This window comes from Tachyglossus aculeatus, chromosome 9 (assembly GCF_015852505.1).
Source record: "Tachyglossus aculeatus isolate mTacAcu1 chromosome 9, mTacAcu1.pri, whole genome shotgun sequence".
Lineage (NCBI taxonomy): Eukaryota > Metazoa > Chordata > Mammalia > Monotremata > Tachyglossidae > Tachyglossus > Tachyglossus aculeatus.
Genome location: NC_052074.1, coordinates 65,058,429 through 65,082,094, shown reverse-complemented (window position 1 = coordinate 65,082,094; position 23,666 = coordinate 65,058,429). Strand labels below are relative to the sequence as shown.

General features: G+C 46.9%; 1 protein-coding gene across 3 annotated transcripts in view; it reads left to right on the top strand.

Moving 5' to 3' along the window:
- The window catches only part of TTL (tubulin tyrosine ligase), a 90,471-nt gene extending 67,329 nt beyond the window's left edge, over positions 1-23,142 (top strand). For all 3 annotated transcript variants that reach the window (XM_038751327.1, XM_038751328.1, XM_038751326.1), the window contains 2 exons: positions 11,644-11,787; positions 21,007-23,142. In XM_038751327.1, the coding sequence (XP_038607255.1) occupies positions 11,644-11,787; positions 21,007-21,121 (259 nt within the window). In that variant the 3' untranslated portion in view covers positions 21,122-23,142. The remainder of the gene's footprint in view (positions 1-11,643; positions 11,788-21,006) is intronic.
- The last annotated feature ends 524 nt before the right edge of the window (positions 23,143-23,666 follow it).

The following is a 23,666-nucleotide window of genomic DNA, read 5'->3' as shown; positions in this document are numbered from 1 at the left end:
GACTGTGAGCCCCCCGTGGGACAACCTGATCACCTTGTATCCCCCCAGCGCATAGAACAGTGCTTCGCACATAGTAAGCGCTTAACAAATACCATCGTTATTATTATTACTCCCAGGAGCCTATTTTGTGACCAAGAGTTAACTCCCTGCCTCCTAATGAGGACTTGCCTGTGGGATCACCTGGGCGATTCTTGATACCTCTGGCCAGTCATGGGTAGGGACCGTCTCTATATGCTGCCAACTTGTACTTCCCAAGCGCTTAGTACAGTGCTCTGCACACAGTAAGCACCCAATAAATACGATTGAATGACTGAATGAATGAAATTCTGATCCCTGGACTTTAAATATCATTTCTAAGGCTACCCACTGGATTTCGCTAGTGTCCCCTCAGCGGAACTTCGCAGGTTGGTTCCCCTCACACATCCCAGCCCCAGCGTTGTGCGGATCAGTAGCACGGTACCTATCCATCAATCAATTGTATTTATTGAACACTTACAGTACACTGTATTAAGCATCCGGGAGAGTACAATAGAACAGAGTTGGCAGACACGTTCCCTGCCCAGAATGAACCTACAGTGTAGATGGGGAGATAGATACCAATAGAAATGACTAAATTATGGATGGGTACATAAGTATTGTGGGGCTGAACGTGCAAATAAAGGGGACAAATCCAAGTTTGAGGATGATGCCGAAGGAAGAAAAGGAAATGAGGAGTTGGGGAAGGCCTCTTGAAGGGGATGAGATTTTAATCAGGCTTTCTGGCCGTGGGGAGAGTGAATGTCTGTAGTGGAAGAACAGGGAGGGAGTTTCAGGCCAGAGGCGGGACGTGGGAGAGAGGTCAGCAGCAAGATAGATGGGATCAAGGTGAAGTCTAGAGTGAAGCAGTGGGCTGGGATGTAATAGGTGATAAAAAAGGTAAGTTAGGAGAGGAGACACATATGTATCTTTCATTAGGCATGGGTATGTTTGGAATTTCCCATGCACTTAGTGAATTCTACCAAATGGGAGCTCAATAAATACTACTACTACTAATAATAATAATAATGAGGGCATTTGTTACGTGCTTAGTATGTGCAAAGCACTGTTCTAAGCACCGGGGAGGTTACAAGGTGATCAGGTTGTCCCACAGGGGGCTCACAGTCTTCATCCCCATTTTCCAGATGAGGTAACAGAGGCCCATAGAAGTGAAGTGACTTGCCCAGAGTCACACAGCTGACAATTGGCGGAGCCGAGATTTGAACCCACGGCCTCTGACTCCAAAGCCCGGGCTCTTTCCACTGAGCCGTGCTGCTTCTCTAATAATAGTGGCATTTATTAAGCGCTTACTCTGTGCAAAGCACTGTTCTAAGCGCTGGAGAGGTTACAAGGTGATCAGGTTGTCCCATGGGGGGCTCACAGTCTTCATCCCCATTTTACAGATGAGGGAACTGAGGCCCAGAGAAGTGAAGTGACTTGCCGAAAGTCACACAGCTGACACTTGGCGGAGCCGAGATTTGAACCCATGACCTGTGACTCCAAAGCCTGGGCTCTTTCCATTGAGCCATGCTGGGCATGGGTATGTTTGGAATTTCCCATGCACTTAGTGAATTCTACCAAATGGGAGCTCAATAAATACTACTACTACTACTACTACTACTACTAATAATAATAATAATGAGGGCATTTATTAAGCGCTTACTATGTGCAAAACACTGTTCTAAGCGCTGGGGAGGCTACAAGGTGATCAGGTTGTCCCCCGTGGGGCTTCCAGTCAATCCCCATTTTACAGATGAGGTAACTGAGGCACAGAGAAGTGAAGTGACTTGCCCAAAGTCACACAGCTGACAAGTGGCGGAGCTGGGATTTGAACCCACGGCCTCTGACTCCAAAGCCCGGGCCCTTTCCACTGAGCCACGCTGCTTCTCTAATAATAATGGCATTTATTAAGCGCTTACTCTGTGCAAAGCACTGTTCTAAGCGCTGGGGAGGCTACAAGGTGATCAGGTTGTCCCATGGGGGCTCCCAGTCAATCCCCGTTTTACAGATGAGGTAACTGAGGCGCAGAGAAGTGAAGTGACTCGCCCAAAGTCACACAGCTTACAATTGGCAGAGCCGGGATTTGAACCCATGGCCCCTGTTTCCAAAGCCCGGGCTCTTTCCACTGAGCCACTACTACTAATGCTATGACGTAATTATTATGGATTTGGATTTATCCCCTTTTCACCCCCACCCTCAGTCCCACAGCCCCCGTGAGCTCACAGAGAATGAGTTGGGGCGCTCAATTCCCATTTCCTCCTGATCCCCAGAGAGGCAGGGCTGAAGCCAATCCCAGACTCAGGAATCTGAACCTTAGTCTAGTAAAAGGGAAATTCAAGTTGGAGGCTCAGAGGAATCTCTGCAACACACCCCCTAGGAGATCTCTAAGCCGCCCTTTCCCCCCTCATGATGATTCTTGTCGACTCCTCCAGCACTAGATTGGACAGTCTCATTTCCGCACCCACTCCCCATCCCTCAGACTGTCACGGGCACCCAGGATTTTCACAAAGCTTGGCTGCCTGTGGACCAGACTCCGGAGACCCGTGTGGCTCCTCCAGAGATCCTCCACGCTACTACCACCAGTCCTGGCAGAGCTAGGGGCCTACTTAGACATCCGGGCTTCAATCAATCAATCAATCAATTGTATTTATTGAGCGCTTACTGTGTGCAGAGCACTGTACTAAGCGCTTGGGAAGTACAAGTTGGCAACATATAGAGACAGTCCCTACCCAACAGTGGGCTCACAGTCAGACAAAAGCCGCTGACCTCCGGGATGGATCCCTTCTGGTCTCGGTTTTCATCCTGGGCAGCGGGACAAAGAGCCCATCCTCCTGCCCAGTAGCAGATTTCGGGCATCCCAGCTCAGAAGCAAGTCTTGTCCTTTGAACTATTTTGTTACCTCAGACTTCCAACCATCCGAACTTTCTCAAGTCTTCCCCGTGCGTTTACTCATCCCAGTTAGCGGAGATGGAGACAGGTTTCCAAGTCTTTCTCCCAAGAACAAGGAGCTCCGATAGCCCCACCAGAAAACTTCCCAAGGAGATCCTTGAAATCCTCCTCGGGGATGCAAAGGCTTGACGGGGTGGAAAGTCACCCAGGAGCTACATCGATCAGTCAATTAATCGTATTTATTGAGCGCTTACTGTGTGCAGACCACTGTACCTGGACAGTGGGAAAATGGGGATTAATGTGAGGCCCCCGTGGGACAACCTGATCACCCTGTAACCTCCCCAGCGCTTAGAACAGTGCTTTGCACATAGTAAGTGCTTAACAAATACCATCATTATTAGTATAATTATTACTGTGGGCAGGGAATGTGTCTGTTATATCGTTGTATTGTCCTCTCCCAAGCACTTAGACACTTAGGAAAGTGCAGTATAAGAGAGTGAGTAGACATGTTCCCTGCTCACAGCGAGCTTACAGTTCAGAGGCGGAGACAGACGTGAATATAAAAGCACAAAAGCAATTCAAAGCACCTTTCCCCCTTCAACTTCACCTCGCTACTCTCCGACTATGACCCAGCCTGCATACTTCGCTCCTCCGGTGCAAACCTTCTTACTTTACTACGATCTCATCTATCTCGCAGCCGACCTCTCTCTCCCGCGTCCTGCCTCTGGCCCGGAATGCCCTCCCTCCTCGTATCTGATGGACAATTATTCTCTCCCTCACTCAGAGTCTTCTTGAGAGGACATCATCATCATCATCAATCGTATTTATTGAGCGCTTACTATGTGCAGAGCACTGTACTAAGTGCTTGGGAAGTACAAATTGGCAACATATAGAGACAGTCCCTACCCAACAGTGGGCTGAGGCCTTCCCTGCCTAAGCCCTCTTTTCTTCTCCCATTCCCTTCTGCATCGCCCTGACTTGCTCCCTTTATTCATCGCCCATCCCAGCCCCGTAGCACTTATGCATATCTGTAAATCATTTATTTATATCAGTGCCTGTCTCCCCCTCTAGACTGTAAACAGAAGCAGCGTGGCTCAGCGGAAAGAGCCCGGGCTTTGGAGTCAGAGGTCATGGGTTCAAATGCCGGCTCCGCCACGTGTCAGCTATGTGACTCTGGGCAAGTCACTTCACTTCTCTGGGCCTCAGTTACCTCATCTGTAAAATGGTGATTAAAACTGTGAGCCCCCTGTGGGACAGCCTGATCACCTTGTAACCCCCCGTCGCTTAGAACAGTGCTTTGCACATAGTAAGCACTTAATAAATGCCATCATTATTATTGTTATTATTCTCTGGGCCTCAGTTACCTCATCTGTAAAATGGCGATTAAAACTGTGAGCCCCCAGTGAGACAGCCTGATCACCTTGTAAGCTCCCTGGTGCTTAGAACAGTGCTTTGCACATAGTAAGTGCTTAACAAATACCATCATTATTGGTATTATTATTATTGTGGGCAGGGAATCTGTCTGTTATATCGTTGTATTGTCCTCTCCCAAGCACTTAATAAAGGGCTCTGTAAGCCCTCAATGAATACGACTGACTGGCTAATATAATTCTGAATATAAAGCACTGGCCCCGTCAGGTAAATGAGTTGGAGACCAGGGCACTGTAGGAGATACTGCTGACCTACCAAGGTACACTCCAGAGCATGTCCATTTGCGTCCAAATAATAATAATAATAATGGCATTTATTAAGTGCTTACTATGTGCAAAGCACTGTTCTAAGCGCCAGGGAGGTTACAAGGTGATCAGATTGTCCCCCGGGGGGCTCCCAGTCTTAATCCCCATTTTCCAGATGAGGGAACTGAGGCCCAGAGAAGTGAAGTGACTTGCCCAAAGTCACACAGCTGACAACTGGCGGACCCGGGATTTGAACCCACGACCTCTGACTCCAAAGCCCGGGCTCCTTCCACAGAGCCGCGCTGCTTCTCTAATTGTCCGTTGGTGATGATGAACTTTCTGACCAGGCAGGGAAACTTGAGAGACTCCTCCCCGGGCCCCTCTCCAGACCGGAAGTGGGCAGTGAGGAGAGGGGACATATCCGGCTGGAAAAGAGAGCAGGCCAGGGGACAACCGGAGGTGGGAACCCCTGGATCTTGAGGATGGTTGCCAACTTTTACTTCCCAAGCACTTAGTACAGTGCTCTGTACACAGTAAGCGCTCAATAAATACGATTGATTGATTGATTGGCCCTTGACCCCGTCATTCACGATCATCTGCCTAAGGAGGATTGCCAAAACGAAGCCCCTTGGCCTCTCTGGAAAACAGCAAGCCCATGTGCAGAATAGCGACGAAGGACGTGTTACGCTAACAGAAGCGATTCACCGATGCGTTCTCTCCCTCTGTCAAGAAGTCACAAAACAGAGGTGGAAGAGGATGATTCTGGTGGTCTCTGATCCCGAGTGCTGCCAGCCTGCACCATGCTTGGAAATGCTGCATCAGAGCCCAAATCCCAACCTCTGTGGCCTGGAGACTCATCTTTCTACTGCTTCCTATCTCAAGAGGAAGCCTCTTGTCCACTCTCTAAATCCACATCCTCTACCTGAACCACTGACCCGCTCCTTGCTCAACTCCTTAAAGTGCTTGCCCTCATTCTTTTTCCTTTTTTTGGTATTTAAGCACTTCCTATGTGCCGGGCACCGTACTAAGCACTGGGGTAAGTACAGAGTAATCAAGTTGGACACAATCCATGTCCATATGGGGCTCAGAGTCTTAGTCCCCGTTTTATTAGCTGAAGTAACTGAGGCGCAGAAAAGTGAAGTGACTTGTCCAAAGTCACACGGCAGACAAAGGACAGAGCTGGGTCTAGAACTCAGATCCCTTACTCCCAGGCCCGTGCTTGATCCACTAGGCCATGCTGTTTCTTTCCTGCCTCATTTCATCTTCTCACTGTCAGCTCTTTCCCTTCTGCCTTCGAACGTGACCAAGTCTCCTATAAAAAGCCCTCTTCTCTCCTTAGTTACATTCCAATTCAGACTCCTCAAAAACATCCTTTACATTACCTGTCTTCGCTTCTTCTTCACCATCTCTCTTCTTGACACAAAACAATCGGGCTTACGACCCACCAAGATTGATCTCTCTAATGTCACCCGTGGGCTCTACTCTGTCTTAATCCTATTTGAGCTTTCAGCTGTTTTTGGCACTGTGGACCATCCCCTTCTCCGTGAAACACTTTCGGGCCCCAGGTTTGCTGAGATGGTACTTGCCTGGTTCACTTACCTTCCTTACCTCTCCTGGTTTTGTTTACTGGCTCCTATTTGGCCTTTCGTGCCTAACTGTCAGTATAAGACAAGGCTCCTTTCTGGGCCTGTTACTCTTCATGCCTATTACGCACTTTCTCTGGGAGTTTATCCACTCTTACCACTTCAGCTAACGCCACTATGCAGAGATGACTTCGACATTCCCCTCTCATCTAACAATCCCGTTTTTCCTCTGGTCTCCAGGATATCTTCACTTGGCTGTCCCACCTGCATCTCAAACTTAAGATGTCTGAAACCAAACTGCTCATCTTCCCTCCCAAGTCTACTCCTCTTAACTTCCCTCTCTCAATCAATACAACTCTAGCGTCCGTGTCCCAAAAAACCTGCCAACTCAGAATCATCCTGGGCTCCTCGTCGTCTTTCGGTTCCCTCATTCGAACTACTGCCGAGTTGTGTCTACACAACGTCTCCGGAATCCACCCCTTCCTCTCTACTTAAGGAGTTTTTATTTCGTTACAAACTCTGATCATATTAGGACTAGACTGTTGTATCTGCCTCCTTGCTGGTCTCAGTCTTCTCTCTATCGTCTCTTCTACCCACGCTTCTGCAAGGATCATCTTCCTGAAGCGGTACTTGGCACACATCTCTCTCAATCCACAAGCGTCCCTTGTCCCTCCTCATCAATCAAAACTCCTCACAACTCACCCCATACCACACTTCACTTCCCAACCCACTTCATTCATTCCTCCCCAGCTAACTTGAGAGCTTTCAACTCATCCTCCATCCCCTTTCTTGTGCTCTTCCCCCCGCTTGGACCCTCTAATAATAATAATTAGAATTATGGAACTCGTTAAATGCGCTGCGGTAGATACAACTTAAATCAGGTTGGACACAGTCCCTGTCCCACGTGGGGCTCACACTCGTAATCCCCATTTTACAGATGAGGAAGCTCAGGTGGAGAGAAGTTAAGTGACTTAACCAAGCAGACATGCATTCATTCACTCAGTCGTATTTATTGGGCGCTTACTGTGTGCAGAGCACTGTACTAAGTGCTTGGGAAGTACAAGTCGGCAACGTATAGACGGTCCCTGCCAAACAACAGGCTCACAGTCTAGAAGCAGCATGGCTCAGTGGAAAGAGCCTGGGCTTTGGAGTCAGAGGTCAGGAGTTCAAATCCCGGCTCCGCCAAATGTCACCTGTGTGACTTTGGGCAAGTCGCTTCACCTCTCTGGGCCTCGGTTCCCTCATCTGTAAAATGGGGATTAAGACTGAGCCCCACGTGAGACAACGTGATCACCATGTATCCCCCCAGCGCTTAGAACAGTGCTTTGCACATAATAAGCGCTTAACAAATACCGTCATTATTATTATTATTATTATTATAAGATAATCAGATCAGATGACAGTCACTGTCTCACATGGGGTTGACATGGGAACGGATGCTAGTATCTTACCCCGTTTTGATAGAAAAGAAAAGTCTTCTGACTTTGGGCTCCGTGCTCTCTCTGCAAGAGCATTGTGTCTCCTTTTTTTCAACTTAGTGGTATTAATTCAGTATCCAAATATTTCAATATCCCAGAGAGCCTGACACTTTGGGATATGTGGCAATTCCAGTGGCAATTCAGTCTATTTTGATTTAAAATTGATTAGTATCGTTGGAAAAACGTGTAGTGAATTGCTGAGCTCATCTCGGTCAACGGAGCTGTGCGTTAGAACTCACATTTCCTGTTAATATTTGTGCTCTTTCTTTTACGCCAAACTGCTTCTAATGAGGCCTGTTTATTGACATGGGGCCTGGAGTACCTCAAATCTCAGACTGCAGGAGACCTTCTTTCTAAAACAAATATTCAGACCCTCAGCCAAGTGCTCTGATTTAAAAAATCTCAAAATATGGTGCAGTTAAACTATATAAAATCAATCTGTGACATTTATTGAGTGCTATATGCACAGCCCTGTACCGAGAAGCAGCGTGGCTCAGTGGAAAGAGCCGGGGCTTTGGAGTCAGAGGTCATGGGTTCAAATCCCGGCTCTGCCACTTGTCAGCCGTGTGGCTTTCGGCAAGTCACTTCACTTCTCTGGGCCTCAGTTCCCTCATCTGTAAAATGAGGATTAAGGCTGTGAGCCCCCGTGGGACAATCTGATCACCTTGTAACCTCCCCAGTGCCTGCAGCGCTTAGAACAGTGCTTGCACATAGTAAGCGCTTAATAAATGTCATTATAATTATAGAGCAGTGCTTTGCACATAGCACTTAATAAATGCCATCATTATTATTATTATTATTATTATTATTATTATTACTAAGTGTTTGGGAGGGTAAAACAAAGTTAACAGACACAGTTCCTGACTTTGTGGTGCTTATAGTCTAGCAGGGGAGACAGACACTAAAATAAACTACAGATAGGGGAAGAAACCAAGTATGACATACTTAAATACTGGGATGCGGTGGCGAGGTGTGAATATCTAGTGCTTAGGGGGCGTGAACTCAAGTGCCTCGGTAATAATACATTAAAGGGGGAAAATAGAGTAGGGAAATGAGATTAGTCAGGGAAGGCTTTCTGGAGGAGGTGTGATTCTAGCAGGGCTTTGAAGATGGCAAAAATGATAGACTGTTGAATATGAAGGGGATGATGATGATGGCATTTGTTAAGCGCTTACTATGTGCAAAGCACTGTTCTAAGCGCTGGGGAGGATACAAGGTGATCAGGTTGTCCCATGGGGCACTCACAGTCTTCATCCCTATTTTACAGATGAGGGAACTGAGGCACAGAGAGGAACATTTTATTGTTATTCGTTAGGTGCTTAGGAGAAGCAGTGTGGCTTTTGGACAGAGCATGTTCCTGGGAGTCAGGAGGACTTGGGTTCTAATTCTGGCTCCACCACTTGTCTTCTTGTGACCGTGGGCAAGTCACTTCACTTCTTTAGCCCTTAGTACCTCATTTATAAAATGGGGATTAAGAGCCCTATATGGGACAGGGACTAACATGGTTGAACCAAGGATGGAACCGAGGTCCTTCTTACTCCCAGGCCTGTGCTCTAGCCACTAGACCGCACTGCTTCTACCCACAAATATCCAGCAACCCACAGCCTTCCCCCTACACAAAGCCCTCTTGAGAGCTCATCTCCCCCCAAATGCCTTCCTGATTGATTTGTGGTATCCCAAGTCATAATTCATCAGCCATACGTAGCACTTACGGACTTAAACTCATCCTCAACGCCTGCGTTTATTTAATTGTCCATTCAATTAATCAGGCTCTAAGAGCTTTGTGGGCAGGGAGTGACACCTGCCATTCTTGTATTTCCCAAGTATTAGTACAGTACAGTGCACCCAGGGGGTATTAACTAAATATTGTATTTAATTGAATAATTGCCTCACTTTTTTCATTCAACGTAATGATTGAGCGCTTACTGTGCGCAGAGCACTGTACTAAGCGCTTGGGAAGTACAAGTCAGCAACATACAGAGACGCGGTCCCTACCCAACGATGGGCTCATGGTCTAGAGGTGGGAGACAGACAACGAGACAAAACAAGCAGACAGGTGTCAAAACCGTAAGAATAAATAGAACTATAGCTATTTGCACATCATCAATAAAATAGAGTAGTAAATATGTACAAGTAAAATAAATAAAGTAATATGTACAAATATATACAAGTGCTATGGGGAGGAGAAGGAGGTAGGGCCGGGGGGCGATGGGGAGGAGGAGAGGAAAAAGGGGGTTCGGTCTGGGAAGGCCTTCTGGAGGAGGTTTTGCTCTCAGTAGGGCTTTGAAGGGAGGAAGAGAGCTAGTTTTTTCACATAAGTATTGCAATCCAAAAACAGAGGAGTGGCTATTACATAGAGAATTAAATCTAGCAATAAGGGGAGCGGGAGAAGAAAGAGAAAAAGAAAAAATAAAGGATGGGAGAAGGAAGAGGAAGGTAAAAGGACACTTGAGACTGCTTTGCTTACACCCCTAAGTGCTGCATATGATAGGCGCTTGATAAATTTACTCCCCCTATCCCTGGTGCATTTTCTGTTGTTCCCGCCCTCCTGCTCTTCGTCTTAATGAATAACTGTGTTCCTGGTACTTTTCTCGGGAACAACTATAATAATAATAATAATAATAATGGTATTATTTAAGCTCTTATTATGTGCAAAGCTGTAAGATTCTGGGTTCCTGAAGCAGAGGGGTGCCGGGAAAGCACTTAGTACAGTGCTCTGGCCACAGTAAGTGCTCAATAAATATGATTGAATAAATGAAAAGCTGCTGCTTGTTTTTAATGGTCTTTGTTAAGTGCTTACTACGTGCCAAACACTGTCCTAAGCACTGGGATAGATACAAGATAATCCGGTTTGACAAAGTCCGCGTCCCACGTGACGCTCACAGTCTTAATCCAAGTGAAGTGACTTGCCCAGAACCGTATTTATTGAGCGCTTCCTGTGTGCAGAGCACTGTACTAAGCGCTTGGGAAGTCCAAGCCGGCAACACCTAGAGACAGTCCCTACCCAACAACGGGCTCACAGTCTAGAAGGGGGAGACAGACGTCGAAAGAGAACGAGCAGACGTGTCAAAACCGTCCGAATAAATAGAATTATTGCCCAGGATCACCCAGCTGATGAGCGGCGGAGCAGAGATTAGAACCCAGGTCCTCTGATTCCCTCCCAAGCCTTTTAGGCCACATTTAGTGTTGAATGGTTGTTTTTCTTGATGATCCTGTTATTCTTTGACTGCTCCTCTCTCCTCACCTCCCATCCCCTGGAATCTGAGCCCCCTGAGGACCACTGACTGACCAAATCATTATTCTTGCATGACTCCCCAGGAATCAGTATTGTGTTGGGTAGGGATTGTCTCTTTGTGCCCGCATTGTCCTTTCCAAGCACTTAGTACAGTGTTCTGTGCGCAGTAAGCGCTCAATAAATACGATTGAATGAATGAATGAATGTGTGTCATCCATTGCTCTTATTTATTGAATGATTACCACAACTACTTCAAACTACTCATAACTTGCCGGCTGGGGAAGGAAACAGGTGTCATTCACTGAGGCAGAAGGATTTTTTTTTAATTTTTATCTAAAATCATTTCCCCACTGTGAGACTGTGAGAAAAAATAGCTAGTACAACCAAAGACTTGGCTTTGTAATGGTTGAAAGAGCTACTTTGAGCAGTGAATATCTGACCTAGAGTACGATGATGCAACCTTTTTGGTACTTTTCTCCATAAAGGCACTGGAACGACGTTGCGTGGCGTTCTTTGTTTATGGCGTGAACCAATTCTGCGTTTTAAAACGTGTGGTTATCTAATGATTTGAGGAGGTAATAATTCTAGAAGGGGGAATAAATAAGCAAACCCATTAGTTTCTGTTCGCCTTAGTAAAATCAGACTGCTTAAATAGAAAATAAAAATTTTAATCACTAATATACCGCGAGAAATTTATATACCTCCTGACGAGGCTTTGGGTTTTTTTTTAAGCTATCACCTTTTTTTGTTCGTTTCCACTTCCACAGAAGCTGCCTTACGTGTATAGAGCCTGCAATCAGCACTAAGCATCTTCACTACCAGAGTTTCCAGCTCTTTGGCTTTGACTTTATGGTTGATGCGGAACTGAAGGTCTGGCTTATTGAAGTCAACGGAGCCCCCGCGTGTGCCCAGTAAGCATTGGAAGCCGTAAATCTATGATACGTACCCTGATGCAGTTGGGATGGTGGCGGCTGGGACCGTAAAGCAGGCCCTTATCTCCCGAGCAATAGGGCCGCGTATGAGAGATACCGTGGCGTATAGGCAGAGCAGGAGGCTGAACTGTGCCGTTAACTAGTCGGAGGAGTTAAGGAAAATCCTTCTTTCTGAAAGCAGAAACAGTCCAGAGAATCCAAGGCTCCGATTCTAAAAATCCGACGAAAAATGAGGATGAGATCCCTTCGTGTTTCAAACCCACTGGCCCTTAGGTAGGTCCTCTCTTGGATTTCAGAGGACGGGCGAGGATGGTGTCCTCCTCCCTCGGATATAGCATTGATTGGAGCCTGTGACTTGCCATATTAAGGTAGAATAATTATGATAGGAGTGGTATCTGTTCGGTGCTCACTACCGGCAGATCAGATATAGTCCAAGAGGAAGGGAGAAGAGGTATTGAATCCCCATTCTGCAGGTGAGGAAACTGAAGTACAGAGAAGTTAAGTGACCTGCCTAAGGTCACCCAACAGGCAAGTGGCAGATTCATGCTCTTTCCATTGGGACACACGGCTTCTCAATTAAAACTAATTGGCCATTCAGTTGGGAAGCAACGTGGACTGGTGGGAAAATTTCGGACCTGGGAATCGGAGGACCTGAGTTCTAATCCTGCCTCTGCCGCTTGCCTGTTGGGTGACGTCGGGTAAGTCACTGAACTTCTCTTTGCTTCAGTTTCCTCAGCTGTAAAATGGGGATTCTTCTAGGCTGTGAGCCCGTTGTTGGGTCGGGACCGTCTCTATATATTGCCAATTTGTACTTTCCAAGCGCTCAGTCCAGTGCTCTGCACGCAGTAAGCGCTCAATAAATACGATTGAATGAATGAATGAATTCCATACCCGTTCTCCCTCGTATTTAGGCTGTGAGCCGCTGTGGGCGAAGGGATTGGGTTCAATCTGATTCCAGTTCTCTCCTTGACCCCTTCCAATCTGGCTCCCGTCCCCTTGGCTCCATGGAAGCCGTCCTCTCAGGTGTCACGGATGATCTCTTTTTTGCCAAATCCGACGGCCTCTGATCCTGATCCTCCTCGACTTCTCTGCTGTCTCCGACCCTGTTCTTCTGGAAACATTATCCGTACTTGGCTTCGCTGACACTGTCCGGTTCTCCTCCTATTTCCCTGACCATTCATTCTCGGTCTCTTCTGCAGCCTCCTCCTCTGCCTCCTTCCTCCTAACTGTGGGGGGTCCCTCAAATTTCACTTCTATTCTCCATCTATTCTCCCACTCCTGGACAACACATTCTCTCCCGTGACTTCAACTCCCACCTCTATGAGACCCAAATCTACATCTCCAGCCCTGATCTCTCTCCCTCTCTGCAGTCTTGCAGTTCCTCCCGCCTTCAAGACATCTCTACCTAATAATAATAATAATAAGATGGCATTTATTAAGCGCTTACTATGTGCAAAGCACCGTTCTAAGCGCTGGGGAGGTTACAGAGTGATCAGGTTGTCCCACGGGGGCTCACAGTCTTAATCCCCATTTTACAGATGAGGGAACTGAGACCCAGAGAAGTGGTGACTTGCCCAGAGTCACACAGCTGACAAGTGGCGGAGCCGGGATTTGAACCCATGACCTCTGACTCCAAAGCCCGGGCTCTTTCCACTGAGCCACGTTGCTTCTCTCCTTGGATGTCTTGGAGGCGGGAAGAATGAGAGGAGCTTAGTACAGTGCCCTGCTTCTTGGATAAGAAGCAGCGTGGCTCAGTGGAAAAGAGCCCGGGCTTTGGAGTCGGGGTCATGGGTTCAAATCCCGGCTCTGCCAATTGTCAGCTGTGTAACAGTTGAGACAATGAAGTCTCAACTTCTCGGGCCTCAGTTACCTCATCTGGAAAATGGGGATGAAGACTGTGAGCCCCCCGTGGGACACCCTGATCACCTTGTAACCTCCCCAGCGCTTAGAACAGTGCTTTGCACATAGTAAGCGCTTAATAAATGCCATCATTATTATTATTATTATTATTATTATGTCTTCCCGTCACCTTTAGCTAAATATGTCCAAAACAGAGCTTCTTATCTTCTCATCCAAACCCTGTCCTCCCCATGACTTTCCCATCACTGTAGTAATAATAATAAAATAATAATAATAATAATAGTATTTGTTGAGTGCTTACTATGTGCCAGGAACTGCACTAAGCACTGCGGTGGATCAATCAATCAATCGTATTTATTGAGCGCTTACTGTGTGCAGAGCACTGTACTAAGCACTTGGGAAGTACAAGCTGGCAACATATAGAGACAGTCCCTACCCAACAGTGGGCTCACAGTCTAGAAGGGGGAGACAGAGAACAAAACCAAACATACTAACAAAATAAAATAAATAGAATAGATAGGTACAAGTAAAATAAATAAATAAATAGAGTAATAAATATGCACAAACATATATACATATATACAGGTGCTGTGGGGAAGGGAAGGAGGTAAGATGCAAGCAAATCAGGTTGGACATAGTCCCCGTCCCGCATGGGGCTCACAGTCTCAATCCCCATTTTACAGATGAGGTAACTGAGGCCCATAGAAGTGAAGTGACTTGCCCAAAGTCACCCGGCAGACAGGTGGTGGAGAACCCGCGGGGTTAGAACCCGCGACCTTAGGACTCTTAGGCCTGTGTTCTATCCACTGCGCCTTGCTGCTGTACTATAGACAACGCTACCATTCTTCCTTGCCTCACAAGCCCATAATCTTGGTGGTTTCCTTGACCCCTCTCTCTTATTCAACCCACATAGTCAATCCATCCCTAAATCCTCTTGGTTCCACCTTCACAACATTGCTAGAATTTGCCGTTTTCTCTCCATCCAAACTGCTTCCGCGTTAATATAATTCTCTTATCCTATCATCATCATCATCAGTCGTATTCATTGAGCGCTTACTGTGTGCAGAGCACTGTACTAAGCGCTTGGGAAGTACAAATTGGCAACATATAGAGACAGTCCCTACCCAACAGTGGGCTCACAGTCTAAAAGGGGGGAGACACCTTGATTACCGCATCAGCCTTCTCTCTGACCTCCCACCCTGTCTCTCTCCACCCTAGTCCACAAAAACATTCAAGATGTATCCTCACTCCTCAACAAACTCCTGGGGTTGCCCTTCCATCTCCACATCAATCAATCAATCAATCAATCGTATTTATTGAGTGCTTACTGTGTGCAGAGCACTGTACTAAGCACTTGGGAAGTACAAATTGGCAACATCTAGAGACAGTCCCTACCCAACAGTGGGCTCACAGTCTAAAAGGGGGAGACAGAGAACAAAACCAAACATACTAACAAAATAAATAGAATAGATATGTACAAGTAAAATAAATAAATAAATAAATAAATAAATAGAGTAATAAATATGCACAAACATATATACATATATACAGGTGCTGTGGGGAAGGGAAAGAGGTAAGATGGGGGGGATGGAGAGGGGGACAAGGGGGAGAGGAAGGAAGGGGACAAAAACCTTCAGTGTCAGTTTTTGTCTGACACATTAGAAAAAAACTCCTAATCAACGGCTAGACTATAAGTGCCATAAAGTCAGGGATTGTGTGTGTTTACTTTGTTTTACCCTCCCAAGCACTTCGTACGGTGCTGTGCACATAGCACTCAATAAATGTCATAGATTGAGTTCATGTAGTTTAACTGCATGATATTTTGAGATTTTTTTTTAAGCAGAGCACTTGGTCGAGGGTCTGAATACTTGTTTTAGAAAGAAGGTCTCCTTCAGTCTAAGATACGAGGTACTCCAGGCCCCGTGTCAATAAACAAGTCTCATCAGAAGCAGTTTGGCGTCAAAGGAAAGACAGATCTAAGAGTTAGGAAACCTGAGTTCTGGTCCCAGTTCTGCTGCTGACTTCCTGTGTGACTTCTGGAAAATCACTTAATCTCTGTTTCTTCATCTGTAAGTCGTGGCAATAATACCTCCCTTTCTCTACTTCCCAGGGATGCTGTAAGGAATAACTGGGCTAAGTTATTTAAAAACACTTTGGAAAAGTGAAAACACTATACAGATTCCCAGTAATAATAATAACAAGGATGGTATTCGTTAAGCGCTTACTATGTGCCAAGCACCGTTCTAAGCGCTGGGGGGATACAAGGTAATCAGGTTGTCCCACATGGGGCTCGCAACCTTAATCCCCATTTTACAGATGAGGTAATTGAGGCCCAGAGAAGTGAAGTGACTTGCCCAAGGTCACACAGCCGACAGGTGGCAGAGCAGGGATTAGAACTCATGACCTCTGACTCCCAAGCCCCTGTGCTCTTTCCACTGATTTACCTTGCCATGGTGCCTGAGAAAATAATGCCATTTAATTCTGCTCCCGCTGGCACTCTTTATAATAATAGCATTTGTTAAGCACTTACTATGTGCCAAGCACTGTTCTAAGCCCTAGGGGGATGCAAGGTAATGAGGTTGTCCCACATGGGGCTCACAGTCTTCATCCCCATTTTCCAGATGAGGGAACTGAGGCCCAGAGAAGTGAAGTGACTTGCCCAAAGTCACACAGCAGACAGGTGGCAGAGTCGGGATTAGAACTCATGACCTCTGACTTCCAAGCCCGGGTTAATTCCACTGAGCTGAGCTGCTTCTCTAAGCCCAAATCCTTCTTTTTATGTCCCAAGCGCTTAGTACAGTGCTCTGCACACAGTAAGCGCTCAATAAATACGATTGAATGAATGAATGAATGAATGTTTGCTTCTGAGGTACAATTACAGATTCTTGGGACTCTTCACACAATAAGCACTCAATAAATAGGCACTCGAGAAGCAGCGTGGCTCAGTGGAAAGAGCCCAGGCTTTGGAGTCAGAGGTCATGGGTTCAAACTCCGGCTCCGCCAACTGTCAGCTGTGTGCCTTTGGGCAAGTCACCTAACTTCTCTGTGCCTCAGTTACCTCATCTGGAAAATGGTGATTAAGACTGTGAGCCCCCTGTGGGACAACCTGATCACCTTGTAATCTCTCCAGTGCTTAGAACAGTGCTCTGCACATAGTAAGCGCTTAACAAATGCCATCATTATTATTATTATTATTTTTATTCTCTGGGCCTCAGTTCCCTCATCTGGAAAATGGGGATGAAGACTGTGAGCACCCCATGGGACAACCTGATCACCTTGTAACCTCTCCAGTGCTTAGAACAGTGCTCTGCACATAGTAAGCACTTAAAAAATGCCATTATTATTATTATTATAACAGTGCTTTGCACATAGTAAGCACTTAATGCCATTAAATTATCATTATTATTATTTTTAATAAATACGATTGAATGAATTCTTGGGAATGTATCTGTTTACTGTTATATTGCACTCTCCCAAGCGCTTAATACAGTGCTCTGTACACAGTAAGTGCTCAATAAATAGGATTGACTGACTGACTCCCCCATAATCCATGACAGACTCCTATTCTCCCAACTTCAAAACCCCAGATGAGATGACTGCATCTAGCCCCTTAAATGGTCCCAGCAATAATACAGTCTTTTGGGGGGTATCCTTTCACGCTGGCTCTTCCCACTCCATTCCCTGTGAGAAATCAGCCTTTAGCTGGTCTTGTTAGTAGATTTTCTGAATACTGAGGAAATATTGAGCACTCCTCAGGCACCTCCAATGATGCCTTCCCATCCCCGTCTATATTAAACAGAAGCTTCTCATCACTGGCTTTAAAGCACTCATTCATTCAATCGTACTTATTGAGCACTTACCGTGTGCAGAGCACTGTACTAAGTGCTTGGGAAGTACAAATTGGCAACATATAGAGACGGTCCCTACCCAACAACGGGCTCACAGTCTCGAAGGGGGAGACAGACAATGAAACAAAACATGTAGACAGGTATCAAAATCGTCAGAGCAAATAGAATTAAAGCTATAAGCACATCATTAACAAAATAAATAGACTAATAAATATGTACAAGTAAAATAGAGTAATAAATCTGTACAAATACATATACAGGTGCTCTGGGGAGGTGAAGGAGGTAGGGCGGGGGGATGGAGAGGAGGAGAGGGAAAAGGGGGCTCAGTGTGGGAAGGCCTCCTGGAGGAGGTGAGCTCTCAGTAGGGCTTTGAAGGGAGGAAGAGAGCTAGCTTGACGGATATGTGGAGGAAGGGCATTCCGGGCCAGGGGAAGGACGTGGGCCAGGGGTCGACGGTGGGACGGGCGAGAACGAGGCCCAGTGAGGAGGTTAGCGGCGTCAGAGGAGCGGAGGGTGCGGGCTGGGCTGGAGAAGGACAAAAGGGAGGTGAGGTAGGAGGGGGTGAGGGGATGAAGAGCCTTGAAGCCCAGGGTGAGGAGTTTTTGCTTGATTCGTAGATTGACAGGCAGCCCCTGGAGATTTTTGAGGAGGGGAGTAACATGCCCAGAGCGTTTGTGCACTCAGTCAGCTCTGTCCCTGCTACCCAGTCCATTCACCTTGATCCTCTAGCGCCAGCTTACTCTCTGTACCTCAGTTATCATCGATCGTCATCGATCATCTCTCCCTTCTAGACTGTGAGCCCGCTGTTGGGTAGGGACCGTCTCTATATGTTGCCAACTTGGACTTCCCGAACGCTAAGTACAGTTGTCTGCACACAGTAAGGGCTCAATAAATACGATGATTCATTCATTCATTCAATTGTACTTACTGAGCACTTACTGTGTGCAGAGCACTGTACTAAGCGTTCGGGAGAGTTCAGCGTAACAGGTGTTCCTGCCTCTGACCTGAAACTCCCTTCCTCCCCATATATAACAGACCATCAGTCTCACCACCTTCAAAGCCGTAGTAAAATTGCGTTTCCTCCAAGAGACCTACCAACTAAACCCTCTTTTCTCCTACTTCCCCCTCTCTTCTGCATACCTACTCCCTTGGATGTGTACTCTTTAAGCGCTTGATAATCATCCGACCCCCATACTGCACAGTTTGCTTCTCTAGTTCCAACCTCACTGTACCTCAGTTTCAACTATCTAGCCACCGGCCTCCTGCCCGTGTCCGGCCCCTGGCCTGGGGCTCCCTTTCCGTTCATATAATAATAATAATGGCACTTATTAAGCACTTACTATGTGCTAAGCACTGGGGATGTTACAAGGGGATCAGGTTGTCCCACGGGGGGCTCACAATCTTAATCCCAATTTACAGATGAGGTAACTGAGGCGCAGAGAAGTTAAGTGACTTGCCCAAAGTCACACAGCTGACAGTTGGTGGAGCCGGAATTCGAACCCATGAACCCTGATCCCAAAGCCCGGGCTCTTTCCACTGAGCCACGCTGCTTCCTTTATCCGTTATCCCATATCCGATCGTCATGTCCGACTGACGATCACTCTCCGCACCTTCAAAGCCTCATTAAAAGCGCATCTCTTCCAAGAGGCCTTCCCCACCTAAATCCGTATTTGTTCTCCTCCCACCCCCTTCAGCATCACCTTTGCCCCTTAGATCTGTTCCCTTTCTTCACCCCTCTTACAGCACCGCAACAGTTATAATAATAATTAGTATGATATTTGTTAAGCACTTACTATGTGCCAGTCATTGTTAATAATGTGCATCTAGCTCTACTCGACACTGAGAACAGTGCCAGCGCTTCGAACAGTGCTTTGAACATAGTAAGCACTTAATAAATGCCATTATTATTATTATTTACTTCCATTTCTACTGATATGGGTGTAGGGAAAAGGGAGACATTTGATCTTTTCTAGACACCAGAAGCAAAGGACTATATTGTTTTCCTTAAATCTATTTGAGAATTTCCTTATGTTGATAGAGCACCGACTCAGAAGGAGGGTTATTATTTACTTCTGTTTATTCTGATGACTTGACACCTGTCTCCATGCTTTGTTTTGTTGTCTGTCTCCCCCTTCTAGCCTGTGAACCCGTTGTTGGGTAGGGACCATCTCTATATGTACTAAGAGCGCTTAGTACAGTACCCTGCACACTGTGGGCGCTCAATAAATACGATTGAATGAATGAATGAATGAATGAACGCTCTAAGTGCTGGGTCGATACGGGGTCATCAGGTTGGACCCAATCCCGGTCCCAACTGGGGCTCACGGTCTTAATGCCCATTTTCCAGATGAGGGAATGGAGGGCCAGAGAAGTGAAGTGACTTGCCCAAGGTCACACAGCAGAGAAGCAGCGTGGCTCAGTGGAAAGAGCCCGGGCTTTGGAGTCAGAGGTCATGGGTTCAAATCCCGGCTCTGCCAATTTTCAGCTGTGTGACTTTGGGCAAGTCACTTCACTTCTCTGGGCCTCAGTTACCTCATCTGTAAAATGGGGATGAATACTGTGAGACCCCCGTGGGACAACCTGATCACCTTGTAACCTCCCTAGCACTTAGAACAGTGCTTTGCACACAGTAAGCGCTTAATAAATGCTATTATTATTATTATTATTGTTCTCTGTGCCTCAGTTCCCTCATCTGTAAAATGGGGATGAAGACTGTGAGCCCCCCGGGGGACAACCTGATCACCTTGTAACCTCCCCAGTGCTTAGAACAGTGCTTTGCACATAGTAAGCGCTTAATAAATGCTATCATTAAGTCATTAAGACAAGTGGCGGAGCCGGGATTAGAACCCACGCCTTCTGACTCTCCAGCCCTGGCGGCTTCTCAACTACCACCACCGCCGCTACCGTAATTAGGGTATTATTATACGTTACTCCGGCATACTATAGCTAGATTATAACTACTACTACTTCCAACCAGAATTACAACAAAGAAGCCATCGGTTTAATCCTGCCCGGTTCTGTGGACACAAGGAGTGGGGTAAAGGGGTCTCCGTCAGCGGAGTCCTGGCTAGACACCGTTCTCTGCTCGGGTCCGAGGACCCCCTCCGCTTGTCATGGTTGGGGGGAGACCAGTGCGGGAGAGCAGGAAGGAGGATGGGAGGGAGGGGGGAGAGTCCAGCCGGAGAAAAGACATCAGCGATATGTCAGCTGCGTACGTAACCGTAATCTGTTCATACTAATGTCTAGACTGTAAGCCTGTTGTGGGCAGGGAACGGGACTACCAACTCTGCCGCGTCGTACGACCCACGTGCTTAGCGTCACGCTCTTCGCGCTCAGTAAATCAATCAATCACTCGTATTGAGCGCTTACTGTGTGGAGAGCACTGTACTAAGCGCTTGGGAAGTACAAGTCGGCGACAAATCCGACTGATCGATCGGCTTCGGCCCCCGGGTAGGCCGGCTCTAATAACGCCGCCCCTTTTCTCTTCCAGGAAATTGTACGGAGAACTTTGCCAAGGAATAGTGGATATAGCCATATCCAGCGTCTTCCCCCTCTCTGAACCCAGGCCAAAGCCGAGCCAGCCGTCGGTATTTATCAAGCTGTGACAACGCGACGGCCCCGGGCATCCTGGGAATGGAGAACGGCCAACTCGAAGGGAGGGAGATGGCGCCAGGGGGTAAAGTGAATTCACGCCGCAAACGGGGAAAGAAGAAGTTCTTCGAAATGCATGAGGGTGGAAGGAAACGCACGGAGACTCCCAAAGAGGACACTAGAGAAACCCAGGGGTGCTGCACCCCCAGCCTGGGCAGCTGGGAAAACGTCTTTAAAAAACAACAACAAACCGCCGGGGCAGTTTTCTAAGTAGCATCTGCCTTCCGTGGTCCCTTATCCTGGAAATCTGTCCCTTTGTTGATATGCAACGGTTTTCCACTCGCTGCAGGTTTAGTGCCTTAGCCCATTCCTAGCGGCTAGCTCTCTCGCTCCAGGAGGTCTGAACTCCTCGGAGCATCCAAGTTAGCCGTCGGGAAGAAGACAGTAACTTAACTCAGCAGCCGCAGGTCTGACCCGTTCTCAGAGCCACAAAGTCCGCTCCGGGATAAGGAGATCAACGATTTATCACCCTCCTTCCGAGTCAGTGCTCTATCGGAAAAAGGAAATTCTCAAATAGATGTAAGGAAAACCATATAGTCCTTTGCTTCTGGTGTCTAGAAAAGATAAAATGTCTCCCTTTTCCCTACACGCGTATCAGTAGCTAGCAAACGATGATGCTCGGAACTCTCTCTCCAGGTTGAGGATTCGTTTTGTTTTTCTTTTCGTCTCCTTTGACTAAATCAAAGAAAATTTCCCTTTCGGTTGCGTTTTCCACTGCTGCCGTTTTTCAAGCCTCTAGGAGGAAAACCTGCCGTTTTTTCATTTCCTGTCTTCCCGATCGGGGCCGTTGGCTTTTCTTTCACCCAGGGAGTCAGCAGAGTGTTAATCCCGTGAGGCTGCAGAGCACTGTCAGTCATGAAGTCGATTACAAATCGATCAGGAAGAGAGAAAAAAGGTCTGGTGATTTTTAAAGGTAACCTTCTCCCGAAGGGCCTAGTTTTTGTGTTTTGGGGTTTTTTTTGACACGAAGGAGACAACTGTATTTGGGTCGGACCAAATCAGTGGTGTCTCTTTGTCCTGTCTCTTTGAAAGACTAGAAAGGAGGCCGGAACGGAAGCGGAGGAAATGTTACAGGTCTCATCTGTGTTCTGCGTTTCATCTGTTATTGTAACAAGGAATAAAAGTGATTGAATGTACCCTGTTAATAATGTTCAAAACCTCACCATTGGCCCTCCGGTCTAATCCGAGAAAGATCTCTTTAGGAAAACGTCCTGTTTCTTTTTGCTGCGGTGCATTTCAGTTCTGAGGCTCACCCACCTAACTGAAACATTTAAGCTTTTTCAGTCAGCGGGATTTTTTTTTTAAATTATGAATGGAATGAAACACGGCAACTGGCAAGAAGAAGCAGAGTGATTTGTCAGAACTGATTTTCACTTTGGATTGCTTGGACAGCGGACTACCCGGACAAGTTCCCAAAGTGATCTTGGATTCAGAATGACAGCAGAACCTTCCTTTCGGGAAAGACAGCGATGCCTCATCTTCAGGATTCCGTAAGCGTCGGTACTGTTTGGGTGAATCGAAAACTCACCTTTTTGTCACTTTTTCCACCGCTGTTTTCCGAGTCTCTAGAGGACTTTTGGTTTTTGTCGCAGGAAGGTGTCTGAGGCCTATCCCTGGGTCCTGAAAATTGCCAAATTGCAATTTTGGCTCATCTGGGAGCTCTTCCTGTTCCCTCTTGGAAAAGTGAGAGTGTTAAGGCCGTACGGGCGGCCCCTGATTTCTTTACCCCTTTTTCACTGGGCAGTTTGCAAGGATCTTGTGTCCCGGGTATGTATTTCCACCTATGCAGGAACTCCGACCCAGCCTTTCTTATGTCCTCCCCATAATTGTTGGACGGCGGGGGCGGGGGGGCTCTCAAATTCAACCCTAACAACCAAAGCCGGTTGCTCCCGTGAGTGAGGGCGGAGCGTAATGGAAAGAACGCAGGCCCGGGAGTCGGGAGACCTGGATTCTAATTCCAACTCTGCCACTTTCCTGCCGGGTGACCTTGGGAAACTCACTTAACTTCTCTGTGCCTCAGTTTCCCCATCTGTAAAATAGGAGTGGAATACCTGTTCTCCCTCCCCTTTAGACTCTGAGCCCCATGTGGGACAGGGACTGTTTGATTTGCTATTATTGTTATCTTCCCCAGCACTTATAGTGCCTGGCACGTAGAAAGTACAAAGCAAGCGATATTATTACTATTATTATAGTTGCTGTTGTATGGATTGGAGCAAGTCTGCAAGTCGGTGCGTTTCCCCAAATGTACATCTCCAGCCCTGATCTCTCTCCTTCTCTGCACTCTTGCATTTCCTCCTGCCCTTAGGACATCTCTATTTCCGTGTCCCGCTGACTCCTCAAAGTTAACATGTCCAAAACATGTCCAAATTTAACCTGTTCAATCTTAACATGCCCTCATCTTCCCACCCCGGTCCTCCCCCTGACTTACTCCTTACTCCTTACTCTGCACTCCTCCTGCCCTTGGGACATCTGTATTTCGATGTCCTGCTGACCCCTCAA